General features: G+C 37.6%; 1 protein-coding gene across 12 annotated transcripts in view; it reads left to right on the forward strand.

Annotated features, from left to right (window-relative positions):
* The window catches only part of TENM3 (teneurin transmembrane protein 3), a 1,659,985-nt gene that overhangs the window by 1,453,994 nt on the left and 187,046 nt on the right, over window positions 1-18,945 (forward strand). For 10 of the 12 annotated variants that reach the window (XM_073606803.1, XM_073606789.1, XM_073606818.1 and 7 more), the window contains one exon: window positions 15,672-15,698. The exons of the other annotated variants lie outside the window; for them this stretch is intronic. In XM_073606803.1, the coding sequence (XP_073462904.1) occupies window positions 15,672-15,698 (27 nt within the window). The remainder of the gene's footprint in view (window positions 1-15,671; window positions 15,699-18,945) is intronic. 12 annotated transcript variants of the gene reach the window in all.

The following is an 18,945-nucleotide window of genomic DNA, read 5'->3' on the forward strand; positions in this document are numbered from 1 at the left end:
CACATGTCATAATAGAGGACTGCTTGGAGTATTTTTGAGCACATCATTTATTATTCAAGTTTTCTGTACTAATATTATTTGTTATGGTTTATATGATCACATAAGCGCTGCACATTTCACCCTATTTGTCATTTTTGCAACTTTATCCACTGCTGTGCTGGCTGCTTTAGTTTTTTTTTTTTTTTTTTTTTTTTTTTTGAGACAGCGCGGTATATATTTGTTTATAACTTACTATACATTTTTTAGCACTAAGTGAATATATTGTTTCGATAGAAAACAAATTTAAAATATGGATCTCAAACTACTGTTAATTTTTTGGGGCAAAAATAGACCAATTTGTCTAGTGTAGGTGGGGTACCTCCACAACTTGACTAGTTAATTCAAAAAATATATAGGGAAAGAAACGGGGAAGGACAAGTAATTGAATGGAGGACCAAACCATGGTATTCATATGCCATATAAACGTTATTGGAGCAAAAAATGTATAGTTATAAAAAATACCCTCTAAGCATCATAAAATAGTGTCTAAAAATATATTAAAGGGACAACGTCGTCACTCTAAAATATTGTACAACCAAGACATTACTGTAAACATGTAAAGTAACCACATTAAGCATAGATCACGTGTAATTCTATGTATCTGTGGCACAGTGGTCTATAGGTGGATTTATCCTGAACACAGAGCCATACTTGTCCCTTCCGGGCTGATTGTATGCTACATGTGTCAAATTTCCATGGGTGTCGACCAATTAAAGGACTATAGGTCCAGGGCCTCCTGATACCTGAGGAAATAATGCACGGTTGATTTTTACAGTTGCATAGGGCTATAATAGAATACCAATTAATTATACATTAACTATTCAAAGGAAGTCCTTGGGTATTCTCACAAGTAGCACGGCAGCTGTGTTGCACAAAAATGGGGATCCCATTTAGCTAGATCCAGTTATATGAAACATTATGGCAGTGTAATCAGGTAGAGACAATGTCCTCCTTAGATGTATATTTGAATAGCCAATTAGCATATACATGGTTTAGGCTTGTCCCAGTAACCCAGATCAGGTGGGTCCAACTCGCTCAGAGAGATCTGACATATATTGGATCCAGATACACATCAGATAGATCTCTCTGAGCGAGTTGGATGCACCTAATCTGGGTCATTGGGACAAGCCTTAACTGGATCTATCTAAACGGAATCCCCATTTTTGTGCAACACAGCTGCCATGCTACTTGTGAGAATACCCAAAGACTTCCTTTGAACAGTCTACGTATAATTAATTGGCATTCTATTATAGCCCTACGCAACTGTAAAAATCAACGGTGCATTATTTCCTCAGGTATCAGGAGATCCTCTACCTATAGTTCTTTAATTGGTCGACACCCGTGGAAATCTTTGACACATGTAGCATACAATCAGCCCAAAAGGGACAAGTATGCCTCTGTGTTCAGGATAAATCCACCTATAGACCACTGTGGCTCAGATACATGGAAATGCACGTGATCTATGCTTCATGCGGTTACTTTACATGTTTACAGTAATGTCTTGGTTGTTCAATATTTTAGAGTGATGACGTTGTCCCTTTAATATATTTTTAAACACTATTTTATGGTGCTTAGAGGGTATTTTTTTCAACTATACATTTTTGTTGCTCCAATAAAGTTTATATGTCATATGAATACCATGGTTTGGTCCTCCATTCATCTACTTGTCCTTCCCCATTTTTTTCCCTATATATTTTTTGAATATATTGTTTCAAACTATGCAGTTTTAAGATTTCGAGTGTCCATATTCTTTGTGTATATATTACAATGAAATTCCTTTTTTTGTTGTTCGCTGTTCTATTCTTGTTCTAAGTTGCATTGCTACCTGCTGCATAGCGTATTGTTTTAGCATAACATCTGGGATAACGGTGCATCACAAGACAGCGCAGCATGTTTTGAGCTGATAATGGCTCTGAGGCAGGTTTTGCTAGAGCTGGAGTCCCCAGACATGCTTACAATACAATATGTGCTTCCTTGTGTGTTTCTCCTGGTAAAATCCACATTCAGAAAAGTCTCTAGTGAGTCCTGATACATTCCAACGGCATATGTGTAGTCGTGTTTTCCTGCTGCCCATTACAATTCTTCTCCTCCCTCCCTTCTTTTTATGACTGTGCTATTCTCAAGCCTCCTTCTCGGTGTGCCTATTACTCTCCGTCTGTCTCCCCTTAGTGACTACGCTCCTAATGCACTTATTGAGTCCCTGGTAATTACAGGGAATAAAGCCACAAGATTATATTCACAGAACAGAATGTGAAATTTTGGAGCAGACCTGGTAATGTTATAATGCACCCGAGTACATGGCGTTTATAATTAGGTATTATGACTCCTCAGAAAATAAGAACAGCGTTGTTCTATTTTTTTTTTTTTTTAGCCCTATTATTCAAAAACCAGAGAGCAGCTTTCAGAACTGTCATTCAGTAAGATTTTTCCCAGAGGACTTGGCTGTAAAAGTGTCATGTTTGTTAGGAGTGTTTGCATGTAACCTTAATGAAATGTGCATTTGATTTCTGCAAGTGATTTGTAAATTTTAAATGCTCCTATATATATGGTGATTTTGATGTATCTTATGAGTCTGGGCTTTGCCGTGATGTTGTCATGTCTGTCTGTTCGCATGTTTAGCATTGATTATCTCTTTGAAGCTTAAAATGTCATCTTATAAAGATGTAAAATAATGTTTTTTGCCTTGAATGTTTGTAAGCAGATACTCTAATTTGTCTGTGTTCTTGCAAACTCAATGTGATGCTTTTTATAAATTAATATATGAAGGATTTGTATAGGCATGACCCAAGTCTACCTCCAGACCCCTCTCCTCCCATCTAGATCATGTCCCAGCCCCTGGCATGCAATTAAAATGATAGCTTCAAGTAAAGAGGATCCTAAATGATCTATGGATCATTTCATGTCACAATTCCCATGAAAACAATGGGCTTCCAGAAACGTTTGCTAGGATTATGTGAGCGACTAGAATCCAGCATACATTGGTTCCCACAAGGAAACACTGGGGTTGATTTACTGTAAGAGACTATGCAAGTGCAGGTGCATTTATTTTCTCCAGAGCTTAGTGAATGTGGTGCAGCTTCACTTTGTAAAGAATACCCAATCAGGTGCAAGAAAAATAAACAAAAAAAACCCAGCAATTTTCTGGCATATAATTGGATGATGAAAATCGGCAGAGCTTCACCACATTCACTAAGCTCTGGGAAAAATGAGTGCAACCGCACTTGCAAATAGCACAGTCTATTTGACTTTTTGAAATGACCCCCACTGTTTAGAATAGATGCAATGTCATTTTGCATTTTAGCACCAGGTAGTACAATGGCAGATCTTGGTCCAGAGGAAACACATTCAAGCAAAAGCGCATTGTTCAGATCTTAAAGAGGAAGTAAACCCCAATGGGTTTTACTTCCTCTTTTGCTCGCTGCAAAGCCTGCAAATGAAAAGTATAATGGGCTAGTATGCATCGCATTGCCACTTACCTGCAAAAGAATCCAGTGATGTCCCCTGTGTAGGCAGCGTCCATCTTCTGGCCCCTCTTCCTTCCGGCCCACGGACTCCGGCTCTGTGAGTTGCCGGAGCCATGTGACGTCACTCCCGCGCATGTGCATGGGATTAACGGCACAGGCTAAACTAAACTAAGTGCCGCTTCTTCCCTGCGCCGTTGGAATTTTCAGCAGACTACAAGTGAAATATCTTCTAAATAGCGCACGTTTTTGGAGATATTTCCACTACCTATAGGTAAGCCTTATTCTAGGCTTACCTATAGGTAGAAGTCCAAAAAGTGGGTTTACAACCACTTTAAAATGTATTTTAACATATTTGTTTTAATATTATGAACAGCTGTAGTTTTTTTTATTTGTAGCATTACATATCATTTTAAAAGTACCTTATTTGAGCAATACACCAGCACTAAGTAATGTAGACAGGAGTTTAGTGGTAGCATTATCAAACTTTCCGAGCTTTAGCAATAATCATTTCTGTGACATCTTGGGTAGTTGCCCCATAATTCTAAGCAGACATGCCACTGGTTTCCATGGCTGAAATTTTTCCTAATACCAATTAGATTGTTTAGTTCATCTAGTAATCAATTTTAGGATTCTGATGTGCATAATCAAGTACAGTACGATGATTTCCCCAACAGTTAATTTGTCATAAACTGTACAGGAAGCCATGCAATTAAGAAAGACTTGGAAACTGACTGCTAAATAATCAGAGTAAAATGTTCAGCTTTTAACATACTAACAGCAAACTTGCATTATCAATCTGAAAACTGTGTCAATAGGAAATATGATAGATATGATAGATATGATAGATGTAAGTCTAGCTAAAGTTTTTTTTTTTTTTGTTTTTTGTTTTTTTTTGGAACAGAGAAGGATAAAAAAATACTGTTGGTTTTTACTACTATTTGGGGCTTTATTAAAGATATTTTCAGTTGCTTTCTGTCTGGAGGACAATGGTTTTAGCAGACAAAAAGCGAGGAATTGTGCAGAGACAGAAAGCAATAAATAATTCCTAAAGCGGTATTAAACCCAAAAGTATATATTTATTATATTGCAGCTTACCAATTCTTAGATGTGATGATTGTATATGTTTTGTTTATTTTCATACAAAACTATTTTCATATATCTTCATCTGATGAGCTGACCAGTAAGTCTGTTATTTTTCACAAGCTCAAGCTCTCCAGCAGAATGTATCAGCTTACATAGATAAGGCAAACCACTTAATACTAGCAGGAGTGAATAAAATGATCAGCTTTGATTTATTAATGCAAAACCGTTGTCCCAAAAGGTAAACAAAAAAAAAAAAGAATTGATGTAACTGATTATAAAGAGTAAGCTGGAGTTTGGCTTTGGTTTGTTAGTGCATCTAACACTCCCCTGTAGTACATTAATACTACCTCTAACCCCATAACTGAAGGTCTGTACCTTGGTCCAGACCCATGACTGGAGGAATAGCCTGCAGGAGGCAGAGCATTGCACCTATAATACACTGATTGCAGTTGCATATCTTTGCAGGCCTCATTGCATAAACATTATAAATGCACAATTTTTTAATCAGTATGAGTGTTTTTATTATGTTTTGCAATTGGTCTCATGTGTTAATTTTCCAATGTAAAGTAAAAATATAAATCTATTAAAGCAACATTCTCATTGTAGGGAACATCTCCAACTTTGCTTTCCTGATGCTTGATAGAATACCCCTCTTAGCCTTCCTTTAGACAGGAAATGATTGTCACCTGATCTGGCTGGATCAGAAAAATCATATGCTCATTGCTATATTTCTTGTATATGTAAGTACTGTAGACATCCCCTCCCCTAACTGGTCATTCTCAGTGATATGCAGTCATGTGCCATTGCCAAGAGGACCTGATTAGTGGAAACAAAACCCCCCAAAAAACTGCTTGCTTTGCTAAAACAAATATAAATGTTTACGTCTTGAACAATTATGTGGCTAAGGGATCTTCAGACCGTAATCTCAGTAGTTTATGTATGTACTTGGCTTATGCTAAACATTAGCCCTTAAAACATAATCTTTTATGAATACAGAATGATTAAATCACACGCAGCCTCCATAGGTTCTCATAGAAGGGGATAGATAAGTAGAAAAGCAAAGTATGTTAGTGTTATAATCCATTATGACAGGATAATCAGTAATAAAATAGAGCAGTGAGTACCAATTAATGAACATCAAATCAATGGGCATGCTGTTCCTGCTGATTAAAACAGCAGCTGATTGGAATAAATGGTTTTAATATACTTATTCGGAGACTAGTCTCATTTTATCATATCTAGTGAATCTAGTGCATGAATAATCTAAGGATGATACCTAGGTGCCTCTTTAATGGGATGCTAATAGCAGTCATTAAAGGCGGCCACGCTCAGAACGTATAATAGTAGACTAGCATTTCCTGACATATTACATGGCCTGCAAAGGACGCTTAGAATAACAATGTTGTAAGCCAAGTGTAGCTTCTTCAGGCCCTCAAGACACTGCTGTTATCAGCCTAATAGACTTAACTATTTCCCTGGTCAGCTGTGATAATAATAGCATTTCTATTTTTCTCAGGTTTGTGGAGATTTCAGTGAGGAAATGGCAAATTTTATGACCCTTAGTTTTATACTTTGATGAAGATAGATAGATAGATAGATAGATAGATAGATAGATAGATAGATAGATAGATAGATAGATAGATAGATAGATAAATATTGGTAAATACATTTAGTACTCGTTTTTTCAGCAAGCATTGCTGCATATTTTTGATAGATGGCCTAGCCTTATAGAATGAACATTTTTTTTTTTTTTACATTAATACAATTTAAGCAGTGTTTCATCAGTGAACAACAGTAGTGCATACATGTAATTTGCCCAATGATAGTTACGTTCATAAAGAATCTAATAAATCAACTCAAAATGCGATTAGCAGTTTGGCACTCACACTTTGGGTTTATATATCCATGCACACAATCAACAAATGGGAATTAAGTTAACACGCAGTCCACCATGCATGAATAAAGTGAGTCTCTATGTGAGTGACATCCATGGAAGGCAACTCAAACGAAATCCGTGATGCTTGTTACCAACACCACCACAAATGAGTACCGCTTCCCTTAAATTCAACACTCTCCAGATATATGTAAGTATGAAGCATATACTAATGATATCACTCTGAAGTCTATCCACGTGTAGGTCCACCACACTTCCAGGTAATGTACCACACACTATCACACTTTCCAAAAAATAAAGCACAGCTCTATAGTGTAATCCCGTTCATACAAGTTTATTAGAAAGACCTTCCCTTTTTTAAAAACGCACTTACAAGCATGGAAGAAAAATAGGCAATGATCACATCACAAATTGCAGTCAGATTACCCCCGGATGTCTGTATTGGCATCTCAGCCTGCACTGAGACAACTCGGTGGCAGTGCCTGTCACCTCCGGCAGGCGTGCTGATGTCATTTCCGGTCGCCGTATGGTTCCGCCCTGATGCGTTTTGTCATGAGGACTTTGAGGGTGTGACACCTTTTGCCCACCACACTGTGGGCGCAACACTGCAAAAGGCATTTTGAGTTCATTTATTAGATTCAAGAGATTCTTTTTTAACTTATTTATCATTGTGCAAATTACATGTATGCACTACTGCTGTGCACTGATTGAGCACTGATTAAATTAATGTTTGTTTGTAATACTTGCAATCAGTGAGTGTAGTAATAGCAGTAGCTGATTTTTTAGTTTTGTATTTTAACGGTAGAGGGGTCTATACATTAAAACAATGATGTTTTAGAAAAAAAAAAATATTTTTAATGTGCCCACTCATAACAGTCAAACATTTGCTAGTATTTCATATAAAACGAGAATGTTGCTCAGTTGGGCCAAGTTTTTTTATTTTTTTTTTTTAAATAAGGGGTTCTCAAAGTCGACCTATCGCCATGTCTCCACTGCAGATTAGATAGCAGCCTGCCATTCATGCACAATCCAGTCACCCAAAAGATATTTCTCATTTAATATCATCTACAAACTGCCAAGTTTAGGCTTTTTTGATGAGGGAGGGTGGAACACATGAGCTCCAACTTACCCCAGGATAGTGGGGGAGGATTGGATGAGAAGCTACATGTCGTCTGATATTTTCTTCTCCTAAAGTTGCCAGCAAGATGTAAGGGAGGAGGGGGTTACCAAAGGTGTATGGCTGGATCAGGCAAATTTTCTCTTATATCTTTAGGTGCTTTAAAGCATCTGTTGCTTTTCCTCCTAAAAAAAAGGTGAAGGATTGCTGTTTCAAATGAAGATGCTTGATTCTTCTCTGGTGGCCTGCGAATCTGTAATCCACTGTCCCTAGCAAATTCTTTAACAGTTGACCCTTCTGGGAATTTCAACTACCTATATACCTATGTTCATTCCGCCCCCCTGCAGAGTATTGTAGCTGTATAGCAATAAAACACTTGTAATTGTGATCTGTTACTGTAAGGCCCCTTTCACACTGGGGCGGTTTGCAGGCGCTATTGCGCTAATAATAGCGCCTGCAAACCGACCCGACACAGCCGCTGCTGTCTCTCCAGTGTGAAAGCCCCGAGGGCTTTCACACTGGAGCTGAGCGCTGGCAGGACGGGAAAAAAAGTCCTGCTAGCAGCATCTTCGGAACGGTGAAGGAGCGGAGTGTATACCGCTCCTGCCCATTGAAATCAGTAGGACAGCGCAGCTATACCGTCGGCAAAGCGCCTACAGAGGCGCTTTCCGGTGGCTTTTAACCCTTTCCCGGCCACTAGCGGGGGGTAAAACCGCCCCGCTAGCGGCCGAATACCGACAGTAAAACGCCGCTTACAATAGCGGCGCTTTACCGACGATCCCACCCCAGTGTGAAAGGGCCCTAAGGGGAGACAGGATGAAGCTGCTATAGCTCTGTTTTAGTTTCTAGACTGACAGGAAGGGCTGTAACAATATTTGTGATATCACATCATTTTCTCTGTAAACACAAGCATTGTACTTAAAGCTATAAAACAGAAAAGAAGAAGCACCTCTAAGTGCAGATGTAACAATGAGGGTTATTTACTAAAGGGAAATCCACTTTGCACTGCAAGTGCACGTGGAAGTGCAGTCGCTGTAGATCCAAGGGCGACATGCAAGGAGAATAAAAAACAGCATTTTAGCTTGCACATGATTGGATGATAAAATCAGCAGAGCTTCCACTCATTTTCAGATCTACCCCTCAGATTCCAAGTGCACTTGCAGTGCAAAGTGGATTTGCCTTTCGTCAATAACCCCCAATATGTTTATTATTGGTCAAACAATTGGCAACTCACATTTCACCAATGTAAAGCAGGCATGTCTAGGAAGTGTCTAAGAGGAGCCATCAGTGGTAGCTGTCATCAGGGACACAGGTACCAGCCTTGGCAGTTCATCTCGATTCCCGGAAGGCGGCTGTGCTATGGTAGGAATCCCAGAACAAGGGCTGAGGCATTCTGAGCATGCGCATTGTGTATGTCACGGCAGTCACGCTCCTTTGCCAAGCCTCCCTTTGTTTATGTATTGTGCTTACAGCTACTGCAATAAAGTGCACCTTTAGCGCAGGATCAGCAGGCCGGGGACTGTTCAATTCAGCTCCTGAATTTGGTGAAGGACCCCAGCTGATGCGACAGTTGGAGATTCCAGCTCAGAACCCCAGCCAAAGCCACCTGAAACCTGGGACTCAACTGGTTAAAGTGATTGAAATCACATTCACATGTTAAAGCTAATAGGAGATTTTAATGAGTGGATTTGGATCTTTAAGATTATGCGTTGTGGTTTTCAGCCAACAAAAAATATTTTTATCCTGTCATCTGATCCAATATTTCAAATGTTATTCAAATATTGATATTAAATTGGGGCAAGGAAAAATGACTCTCTTCTCTCATTCCCCCTGGCCTAATACACTTTATTTGTGATTTCTGCTCCTAAAGCTACAGTAACCCTTTTCCAGATCTCTGTGACAGCTGAGTAAAAGAATCGCACAACATGTTAAGGATTATTGTAGGCAATTACTATTAGAATTTGCATTCTTCACTTCTTTGCCTTAGCAATAGAACATGCGGTGCCTACTGCAGGGAAAAGGTGTGTTGTTATTAGGCACAGAAACCACTTCTCTGCAACCTAAGCACATCAGTAAACTTATTAAATATTTGTGTGTGGGTTACTGGCATAAGACAGGTTTGCTTTAAATCATCGATGAGGCCAATTTAAAACATTACACTTCTCCAATTACATCAAGTAGTTTGATAGCCTGATATCTTTTTTATTTATAACTCTGCAAGTTGGAGGGTTAATAGGTGCATTTCAGGTAAACACCTTATCTACTGGCACCATTGGTCAATATTTTCTATTTGTTAAGCCTTTAATGTAAACACCAAATCCAATACCTGTCTGCTTTTATTCTGCGCTTCACAAAAACCTCTTGTTGACATCTACATGTTTTTGTCTCCCTTTTATTTTCCCATCAACCTATAACACAATAGATAAGTGTGCGAAATAAAATGTTTCTTATACAGCCAGGGTATTGATTTGCTAACCTCGAACAAAGTCATTTTCAAGCAGACATAGCTTTAACAAACACGTAGATGCAATTATGTCATAACATCGTAAAATTGTTCTTGTCGTCTTCACACAGTGGAGGCTACCATTTTATAGGCAGAGACAATCATTAGCTGAACATTGACCACTGATTCACTGGAACCCAAACATTCTGTAGCCAAGCGTAGTTTAAAGTGAGGGGTCCACCGGAGCAGGAGAGAGGCTATTTTGTTACAAGGGTTGAGTTAAGGGGAGAAAAAAAAACCCCACCTGCTGTGTGTCTGATGAGTTTCTGATTTATGTTGCTGCCATTGTGTTTTGTTAGCATTGAGCACTAATAGAACTGGTGTGCCATTTATTGTTCTTTTTCTGAAATATTGTTGCTTGTGGTCACAAGGGAAACAAAGCTCATTCTCGAGCGAGTGCAAAGGACAAGTTTATAAGAAAAGTTTTGTTCAATTTTATGGTCATAATAATGTTGTATATTTTGCAAAATCACTGACCTTTCTATCCCATATAGATAATAGTTTTTTTTTTATTGTTTAATCAGGAGGCCGTCATAAGACATCCTGGGCTTTAAGTGGAGATATCTGCAGGCATCATTCAGATATCTTTTTTTTTCAGCAGGTGATTCCCTGCAAAGGAAAAGCCCTCATAGTGGCTGTTTAGCTGCTTGTTGCTTTTACAGACGGTGGGAAGGGACGTCCCTCCCCCCTCCTGCCACCCTCCGATGCTTCTCCCATCTCGCCTGTGCAATTGGCGAGCTGGAGAATGAAACCGCTGACTGCGGCAGTTTACCATAGAGCTGACCGTGGACCAGCTCCACCGACCATTTCTATGACTCTCAGGAAGCAACGTCATGATGTCACTTCCAGCGCTGCCAGATGTAAACACTGCCGGTTTTTTGTTTTTTTTTTGCTGGGAAACTTGAGATCTTTTTTTTTTTTATCTCAGGCTTTCCAGTATAGAGCAGAGTCCTGGGGACTTACAGACCCCAGATTTCTCTGTAAAGAGGACCCATCATGCCCTCTATACCTATTACAAGGGATGTTTACATTTCTTGTAATAGGAATAAAAGTAAAAAAAAAACAATTTTAAGGAAAAGTGTAAAAATAAACGATAAAAAAATGCCTCCATCCCCTCGTGCTTGAATGCAGAAGCAAACGCAAGCGGTGTTTGAGAAATTGCTGCGCAAATATGATGTGACATAAAAAATTGCAACAACTGCCATTTTATTCCCTAGGGTCTCTTCTAAATAAAAATGTATAATGTTTGGGGGTTCTACGATATTTTCTAGCAAAAAAACACAGATTTTTACATCTTTGAGAGAAATGTCAGAATTGGCCCAGATGGCAAGTGATCAAGGGATGGTCAATGTTTAGAGGGGTTAAGCTTTAAAAAATGTATCTTGGGTCAACAAAATTCAGTTAAAAGAGAGGTATGGGATAAAAAACAAACCTCCAACATCCATCCAGCTAGGTGGATGCAGTATCAGTCCGATGTTTCCTCTGTTCCCCACCACCTCTACACTGAGAACTGAGAGATCAAAAACCACAGATCGCTCAGTTCTTAGTGTTCACTGATGGTCACTGGCTCTCATCTCTGCCCCTCCAGCATTCACTGGAACTGTGGACTGTGCAGGGGGTGGCTGACTCAGACTCTCAGCAGCCTGCTCATTAATTTTTAAAGTTGGGATCCTTGCAGAGCCTGGACCGGCTGTGTAACATCAGTCAACAGCGGACTTTAGCCCACTGTCCGCTCTATATGGGTCACAGGAGTGCAGAACTAAGTGCACTCTTGTGACCCACAGGCGAAGTATGGCCAAAAGAGCATTGGTCCTACTTCTCCTTTAAGTAGTTTTATGAAAGTAAAATATCTAGATAACAAGGGCTTCTTTTTAAAGTGAATCCAGTTCATGAAATTTGAGCTGGGCACATATATCTGCAGTGTTTTCTTATCTCTCTTCAAACCCCTATGTCCCGTATCTTTCTCCTGTCCCGTTCTTCTGTTATCAGCCTGAGAACGTCTGACAAGTTCTCCGACACAGGAGATAAAAGCAGCCTGAGTTTTGTGTTGGAGAGGATGCTATTAATAGATTAGCACAGAGCTGAACGATTCCAACAAACCAGAGCTCTCTACCTATAAGGGGGGGGGAGCCTTTCCTCCAATCAGCTGTCTTGGCTGTATGCCCAGGCTTCACTGCAGTGCTAGCCAGGAAGAGAAAATCTCCTAAAACAATCTGAACGTTCTAAAGAATATATAAAGCTGAAGACAGCAGATATACATGTAAACTTATGTAAGGAGATTTGTTTCATCCCTGTGTATCATCTGAGGCTGTTCACTTCACTTGGTATAGGAGAGGGTTTATATCCACTTTAAGTGAAACTAATCTCTCACATTTATCTTGTTGTAGTTGTATCTGCTTACTAATATGCTTCAATTCCTCAATAAAATCCATAGAACAAAAAAGCCAGATTTAGTAATGGGCCAACAAGCAAGAGCATGGGGACCCATTAACTCATGAAGCTCTATGTTCTCTCTTTGTTAACTCTCTGCTTAGCATTATCTCTCTGGTCAGCTGTCTCCTGGAAGCTGTATACTTGTAAGTTGTTTTGAATAACACAGCCAAGGTATCTTATTGAAATATATTCAATCAGTTCTAAAGTCATATTATGCTGAACACAATAGTAAAATGTCATTGCAGCAACCACCAGGATTACATGATAGTTCAATAATCAAATGTTGATTTTTATCAATGTCAAAAAATAGGATTAGCAACTAAAGGCTGCCTTGTATTTATCTTTGTTTGCTTATTATCACAATAGTATTCCTTTAAGAGTTAAAGCCAATATTTTATCACTTAAAAAAAAGAAAATTTCCGGTCTCATTTTCCAAAACAAACAGTTAGTTTGATTTCCAATAAACAGTGTGTAATTTCCTGAAGATGTGTTACTGTTCACCTTTGCTTTATAAGATACAATTCAGACATGATTCTGTTGTGCCAATCCAATTGAACCATGTCCCAAGAGTATCCTCTTCTACATTAGACGACTACTATACATAACTTTGCTGGATGTTTTACATAATTGCCTGTGTCTGCTCGGAAGAATTGCTAGGTTGTGTGAGCATGCAGGAGAATTATTCCTCCCTAAAATGGCAGTTACTTGTGATCAGGCTCAAGGCATGGGGCTTGTAAATTAAAATGGCTGTTTTGTTATAGGCTGCCTTGAATCCAAGTGCTTTTAAGCCTCTCTACAGTTTCTGTTCAGTAATTTACACTGGTAAGAGGCTTTACTTGAAATGTCTAGTAAAATCAGATTGCATTTTTCCAGCTGTGATTATGCCTGTTATTACAAAGGACAAAAGCAGCAATCAGTGCAATAGAGACTGACAAAAAGTATACCTTTGCTTGGAAGTGTTTTGGCAGATTAGGAAGCTCATTTGAAGGAACATGTTGGTCTGCATATCCCAAATGGGGTCATGCTAAAGTCATTGAGCAGGTTGCAAGCCAACTATTAAAAGACAATGGGCACCTGTGGCTTCCTTGTCAATTTTGATTTACATGTTATAGCTAAATAGTAAACCACTAAGTTTGGAACTGTAAAAGACATATTCAATTTATACAAACTAGCAAAAAGTGTAAACTTGGGCACATAAAGGTCCATGACAAAGAATGCAATTTTCTGTCTGGTAAGTTTGAGGGTGAAAAACAGACAGTGGCAGGGTATATCCAATGTAGCAGGAGAAGTGTGGAGTATATAACTTACATCTGGGTGTATAGCGGGGAGTGAAGAATGTACAGCACAGTGTACAGAGGATGTTAAAGGATAAAACGTTTTGCTGAAGTGCTATAAAGCAGCATATCATTTTAGGTGTTTTAAGATAATAGGGACAGCACTGAATATTCTCTCTTAAAGTGGATGTAAACCCGATTCATGAAATTTGACCTGGGCACATATATCTGTAGTGTTTACTTATCTCCCTCCAAAGCCTTAGGTCCCATGGCTTTCTCCTGCTCCGTTCTTCTGTTATCAGCGTGATAACTTCTGACAAGTTCTCCGACACGGGAGATAAAAGCAGCTGAAAATTTGTGCTGGGGAGGGTGCTATAAATAGATTAGCAGATAGCTGGTCTATTCACAGCACAGCTCTGCAAGTATCTGCGTTCCTCTGCCTATGTGGAGGGGGGTGTGTGCCTTTCCTCCAATTAGCTGTCACACAGTGTATGCCAAGACTCTCCTCCCACTGCTGGAACAAGAAGAAAAAATTCTAACACAATGTTCACTCTCTAAACAGTATATTAAGCTGAAGACAGCAGACATACATGTAAAACTTATGTAGGGAGATTTGTTTCATCCCTGTGTATCATCTGAGGCTGTTCACTTCACTGAGTATAGGAGAGGGTTTACATCCACTTTAATGCAGATTAATGGCAAAGAGCATATAGAAAAGGAACCTGTAACTTGCATGTAATCTGGGATCCAACACCAGCCAAACTGCCATTTCTCTGGAGCTGCCATTGAGTGTTAGATTGGCCACATACTTTTCAGCTTAAGTGCACAATATCATTTATTCTTACAAACATTCCTATAACAATTTTGTATAGTGTGAGGGTTCATCAGAATGTAATTGCATGAATTGTTTATTTAGACTCTTGCTCTTCATAATTGTTTGTTACTCTAAAAGAGATTGATGTGAGATTGTACAATCACATTGTACTAATGTGTACTCAGCAGTAGTTGACTGGCTGTTTATGTTATTTCACCACTATCAATAGTCATGTGAAATCAATACACACCCTTTCCTCAAATATTAATTTGGTTATTATGAATATGGCTGCCACTTCAGATTCACAGAGCTTGCCAACTGATTGAGGGACTTTAGCTGTGCAGTAAAATCTCTGTTCACCCATATGGGGTATAGAGATTGCTCTATATACACATTTTACATCTGCGCTAAGACTCACTTTAGAGAGTATAAACTGCACACGTGTATTTGGATAGCATTTTAGCTACAACGCAGATGTCTGGGAACTGGTGTACTGTATTAGGTGCCAGTATCCTTCAGAATTATACTCTTGTTCATAGAGTTAAAGCATAATATAAAGTTTATGGCAGGGAGAAAGGACTAAAAGGATATAAATAGTGTATTCGAGCATAAAGTGTGATCAATTTGTTACTTAGAAAAGCCAAATCATTTTGACTAAATATTTATAACATACATAGGTTTGGTGTGCGTGGTGTGCATGAATAGTGATAGCCTTCTTTGTATAGGAATAAGAAGTATGCAGTCCCCTGGCAGACAAAATTATAGTACACATTTTTCTTGTTCCTGCATGGGTGGGCAGTAGTGAGTATTTACAATCTATAAATCATCATATACATTTCTATCTACAAATCATCATTTTCTTTGTTTTATTGTAGTCTGTAGAATAAGCTATAATCTCTGATATGGAAATGCATATCACATTCCCCATAATACTGATCTATTGATATTATCTTTACTAACCTCAGATGCTCTATTATTCTGCATGCCTTTGCTAACAGTTAATGTCCTGAAATCTCTGTCTTGTTCTTTCCCCCCTTTCAACTTCACAAGCTCACTATTTGGATAAAATAGTTAAAGGTACTGTATTTTTTCTATTTGTTTATCCTTCAACAATTGGAGTATATATACACCTATATTTACCCCAATTTTTCTATGTTGTACAATCTTCAGCTAAATACCATTAACATAAATCCCACCTTCCTGTCCTTAATTTGAACAATGCTGTTTGTATGTGTGCATTATTACATGTATAGCATTTGCTGATCTTTTTATTGTGTTTTACACTTTTGGTTTTTCTTTGTGTTATTTTTTTTTATATTTACAAGTGCATTACCTCTGCTGGTTTGAGAAGGGATGAAAAATACAGAAATTTAGGATTTCTTTAAATTGTTTTGCCCTGTAACTGCTCCAGTATTGGGGAGCTGTATCTGCTCAGGATTTTAAGTACAATTCCAGTGAGGCTAAACTCGACCCTTGTTATGTTGGAATTTAGTTAATGTGGGAAAAATATGAATTATTTGCAGCAGCCTGATATAATTCTTAAAATGTTTGCTGCACTAAAAACAGTCATGATGTGCAAGTTATTTATACATAAAAAAAACTAATTTTCACTCTTTTGTTTCCTTGCTATTCTGTAATAAAACCATGCATGCCTAAGTTTTGCAAATTTAGGTTTGACATTTCTTTTTTATTTCAAAGTTTTCTTAATTTGATATTACTTAATTAGTTATTTTAAAAAACAAATAGACATTTAACTTCCCAGCAATTAAAATACTCCAGCTAGTCTTATATTGAATGCATTAGCTTCTTCAGTTAACCATTTAATTGATATTTTTTCTCCTTTTTTATTCCAAATGAGTGTAACCTTCAGAGGTTTTTTTTATTATGTTGATCATTCATTTGTCCCATGCTGTCGCTTTCATTAGTTTCAAAGTTTAATCAGAAAGAGGAGGTCAGTTAAAAAATTGTCTTTTATACATTTCAACATAAAAATGTTACTTTAATATACAACATTTTTACACCCTAATCATTTTAATAAATGAGTAATATTAATAAAATACTAAAATACATTTATAAATATATAGCTATAGTAAATTTAGACTGGCTTATCAAACTTGAGACCAATACTGCTTTTTTGAAACTGGAGTATATTGTTTAGTTTGGAAGAATATGTGGGTATATAAATTGCTTTCTTAAAGGCAACATTTTGAAGGTAATCAAGCAGAAATAGGTTATAAATGTGAACCTTTTCTCTGGAAAACACAATTTTACAAAGACGTTAATAAAAAATAAAAGAAATCTAAAGCTTAAGAGCTTAATTATATATAGCACAAGATGAATTTTGGAAGAAATTAATAAATAAATGTTATAATTTCTTTAATACTATCAATCAGAGTCATTTAAATGTTCATATTGTATCTTCCTTGCCAATTTCTATGAAATTATTATTGCTTCACTACAATTTAAATCGCTTTTTTAAGGATTTGCATAGGCAGGTGCGGAGCGTTTAGTTGGTGGGGCTTATTCAACACAGCCTGCAGTGGCAAAATGAATGTGCTCACCCAATCCAATTTTATAGCTTTACTCGTTATGTCTGTGTAATTGTAACTTGATGCAGATTCTAAAAGGATAAAAAATTAGGAATGCTACCAAAGTCACGTTGGCAAATTGCAATGCAAGTCGAAGGCAGCCATCTTTAATACTACCATTCAACCACAATGCATACCCTTTTGTAAATACAGAAGTTCCACTAAATCAATAAAATCTGTTTGGATGATCTAAAAATAAATTTTACTGGAATATCCATTATGACATATATGTACATTTTGGTGCATAATACAATCATAATCATTTGACTTTAGAGTAATGAATTGCCCCAAATCATGTAGTCTTGACTATGCTGAATTCCTTAAAGATGGCCGCCATGAAGGAGCCTCTTGGAACTGCTGTAATGTTGCTCTATCCTTTGCATCGCTCATTCCCTAAAAATGTGGCCCGTGTGTGCATGTTCCCCAAAAGTTGCCATTGTGTCTTTTGTTGCTGTGTATTTTAAAAAAACCTTCAGTTTGAAATTGATGGCCTAACACGCCTTTGCCAAAAACGTTGTTGCAGGGTGAGCACTTTCACTTTAATGGATTCCTAATACACCTTTAAAAATGTCAGCGCTGTAATTTGCTTATTAATGTCACATTGACCTACAACGAATGTTACGTCCCCAACTGAACAGGTTAACTAAGACAGCAGCCCTCTCATCTCTGAAGGTCCTAATTATAAAGCGGAAGCAAGCCCATTAGAACATTCTGTATCAAGTTATGCAGGGATAAAAGTCAATTAGGAACCACATTTTAAGGAAGAAATAAAAAAGCAACGGGCACATTCAGCTTTATAAAGTACTTTGCCTTAAAATCTGCTCACTAAGCACATTCCGCCTTCCAATTTGCAAAGATAACTCTGCTAATAATTAGACTGGAGTCAGGGAGACATAATATCCTTATTAATAACTGGCAGGCCAGGTTTCATATTGTTAGTAAAATGAAATCAAAAGCCACTGTTCGCCTTTAACCAACTAAAAGGGATTGCACCTACTTACTGACCAAGTCAAATATGCAAAAAATGTTGACTTTACGTAGATACCATACAGTGGGAATACTAAAAGCCAAACAAGTTTACACACATTCACGCACAAAGGCAAATAGACTGTTCACTTTGCAAGATAATTTTTCCTTAGCCTAGTGCATGAAGTGAAGCCCTGCTGGCTCCTATAATCCAGCCATGTGCAAATGAAAGTAGGTTGTAAGTTTTTTCCATGATAGGGTATTCTGTGCAATAGGGTATTCTGTGAAAATTCTCTTGCAAAGTAAACAACCAATTTTTTACACACACACTCCTATTATATTAATATTTTAGATCAATTTTTCATTGCAAGTTAGTCCTGCGATAACCTACATAATCTACACTTTACAAAGCCACAATAATATATAGCACTGTACTCATATTCACATATACCATGGGGTCTGTAGATTGACGCATATTTGCCTGGATACAGCTTATACAAAAGTGTCATATTATATTATATTATATTATATTATATATATATATATATATATATATATATATATATATATATATATATATATATATAAAATATGTATGAATGTATGTATGTGTGTGTGTGTGTGCGCGTTCCCAATTCCAAAAAAGTTGGGAATACCTACATAAAAACAAAATACAATTTGAAAATGTCATAAACCCATATTTTATTCACATTAGAAAATAGAAGAGCTACCAAATGTTTAAATGGAGAAAGTATACCATTTTAGGAAAA

The sequence above is a fragment of the Aquarana catesbeiana genome, linkage group LG01 (assembly GCF_042186555.1).
Source record: "Aquarana catesbeiana isolate 2022-GZ linkage group LG01, ASM4218655v1, whole genome shotgun sequence".
Taxonomy (NCBI): domain Eukaryota; kingdom Metazoa; phylum Chordata; class Amphibia; order Anura; family Ranidae; genus Aquarana; species Aquarana catesbeiana.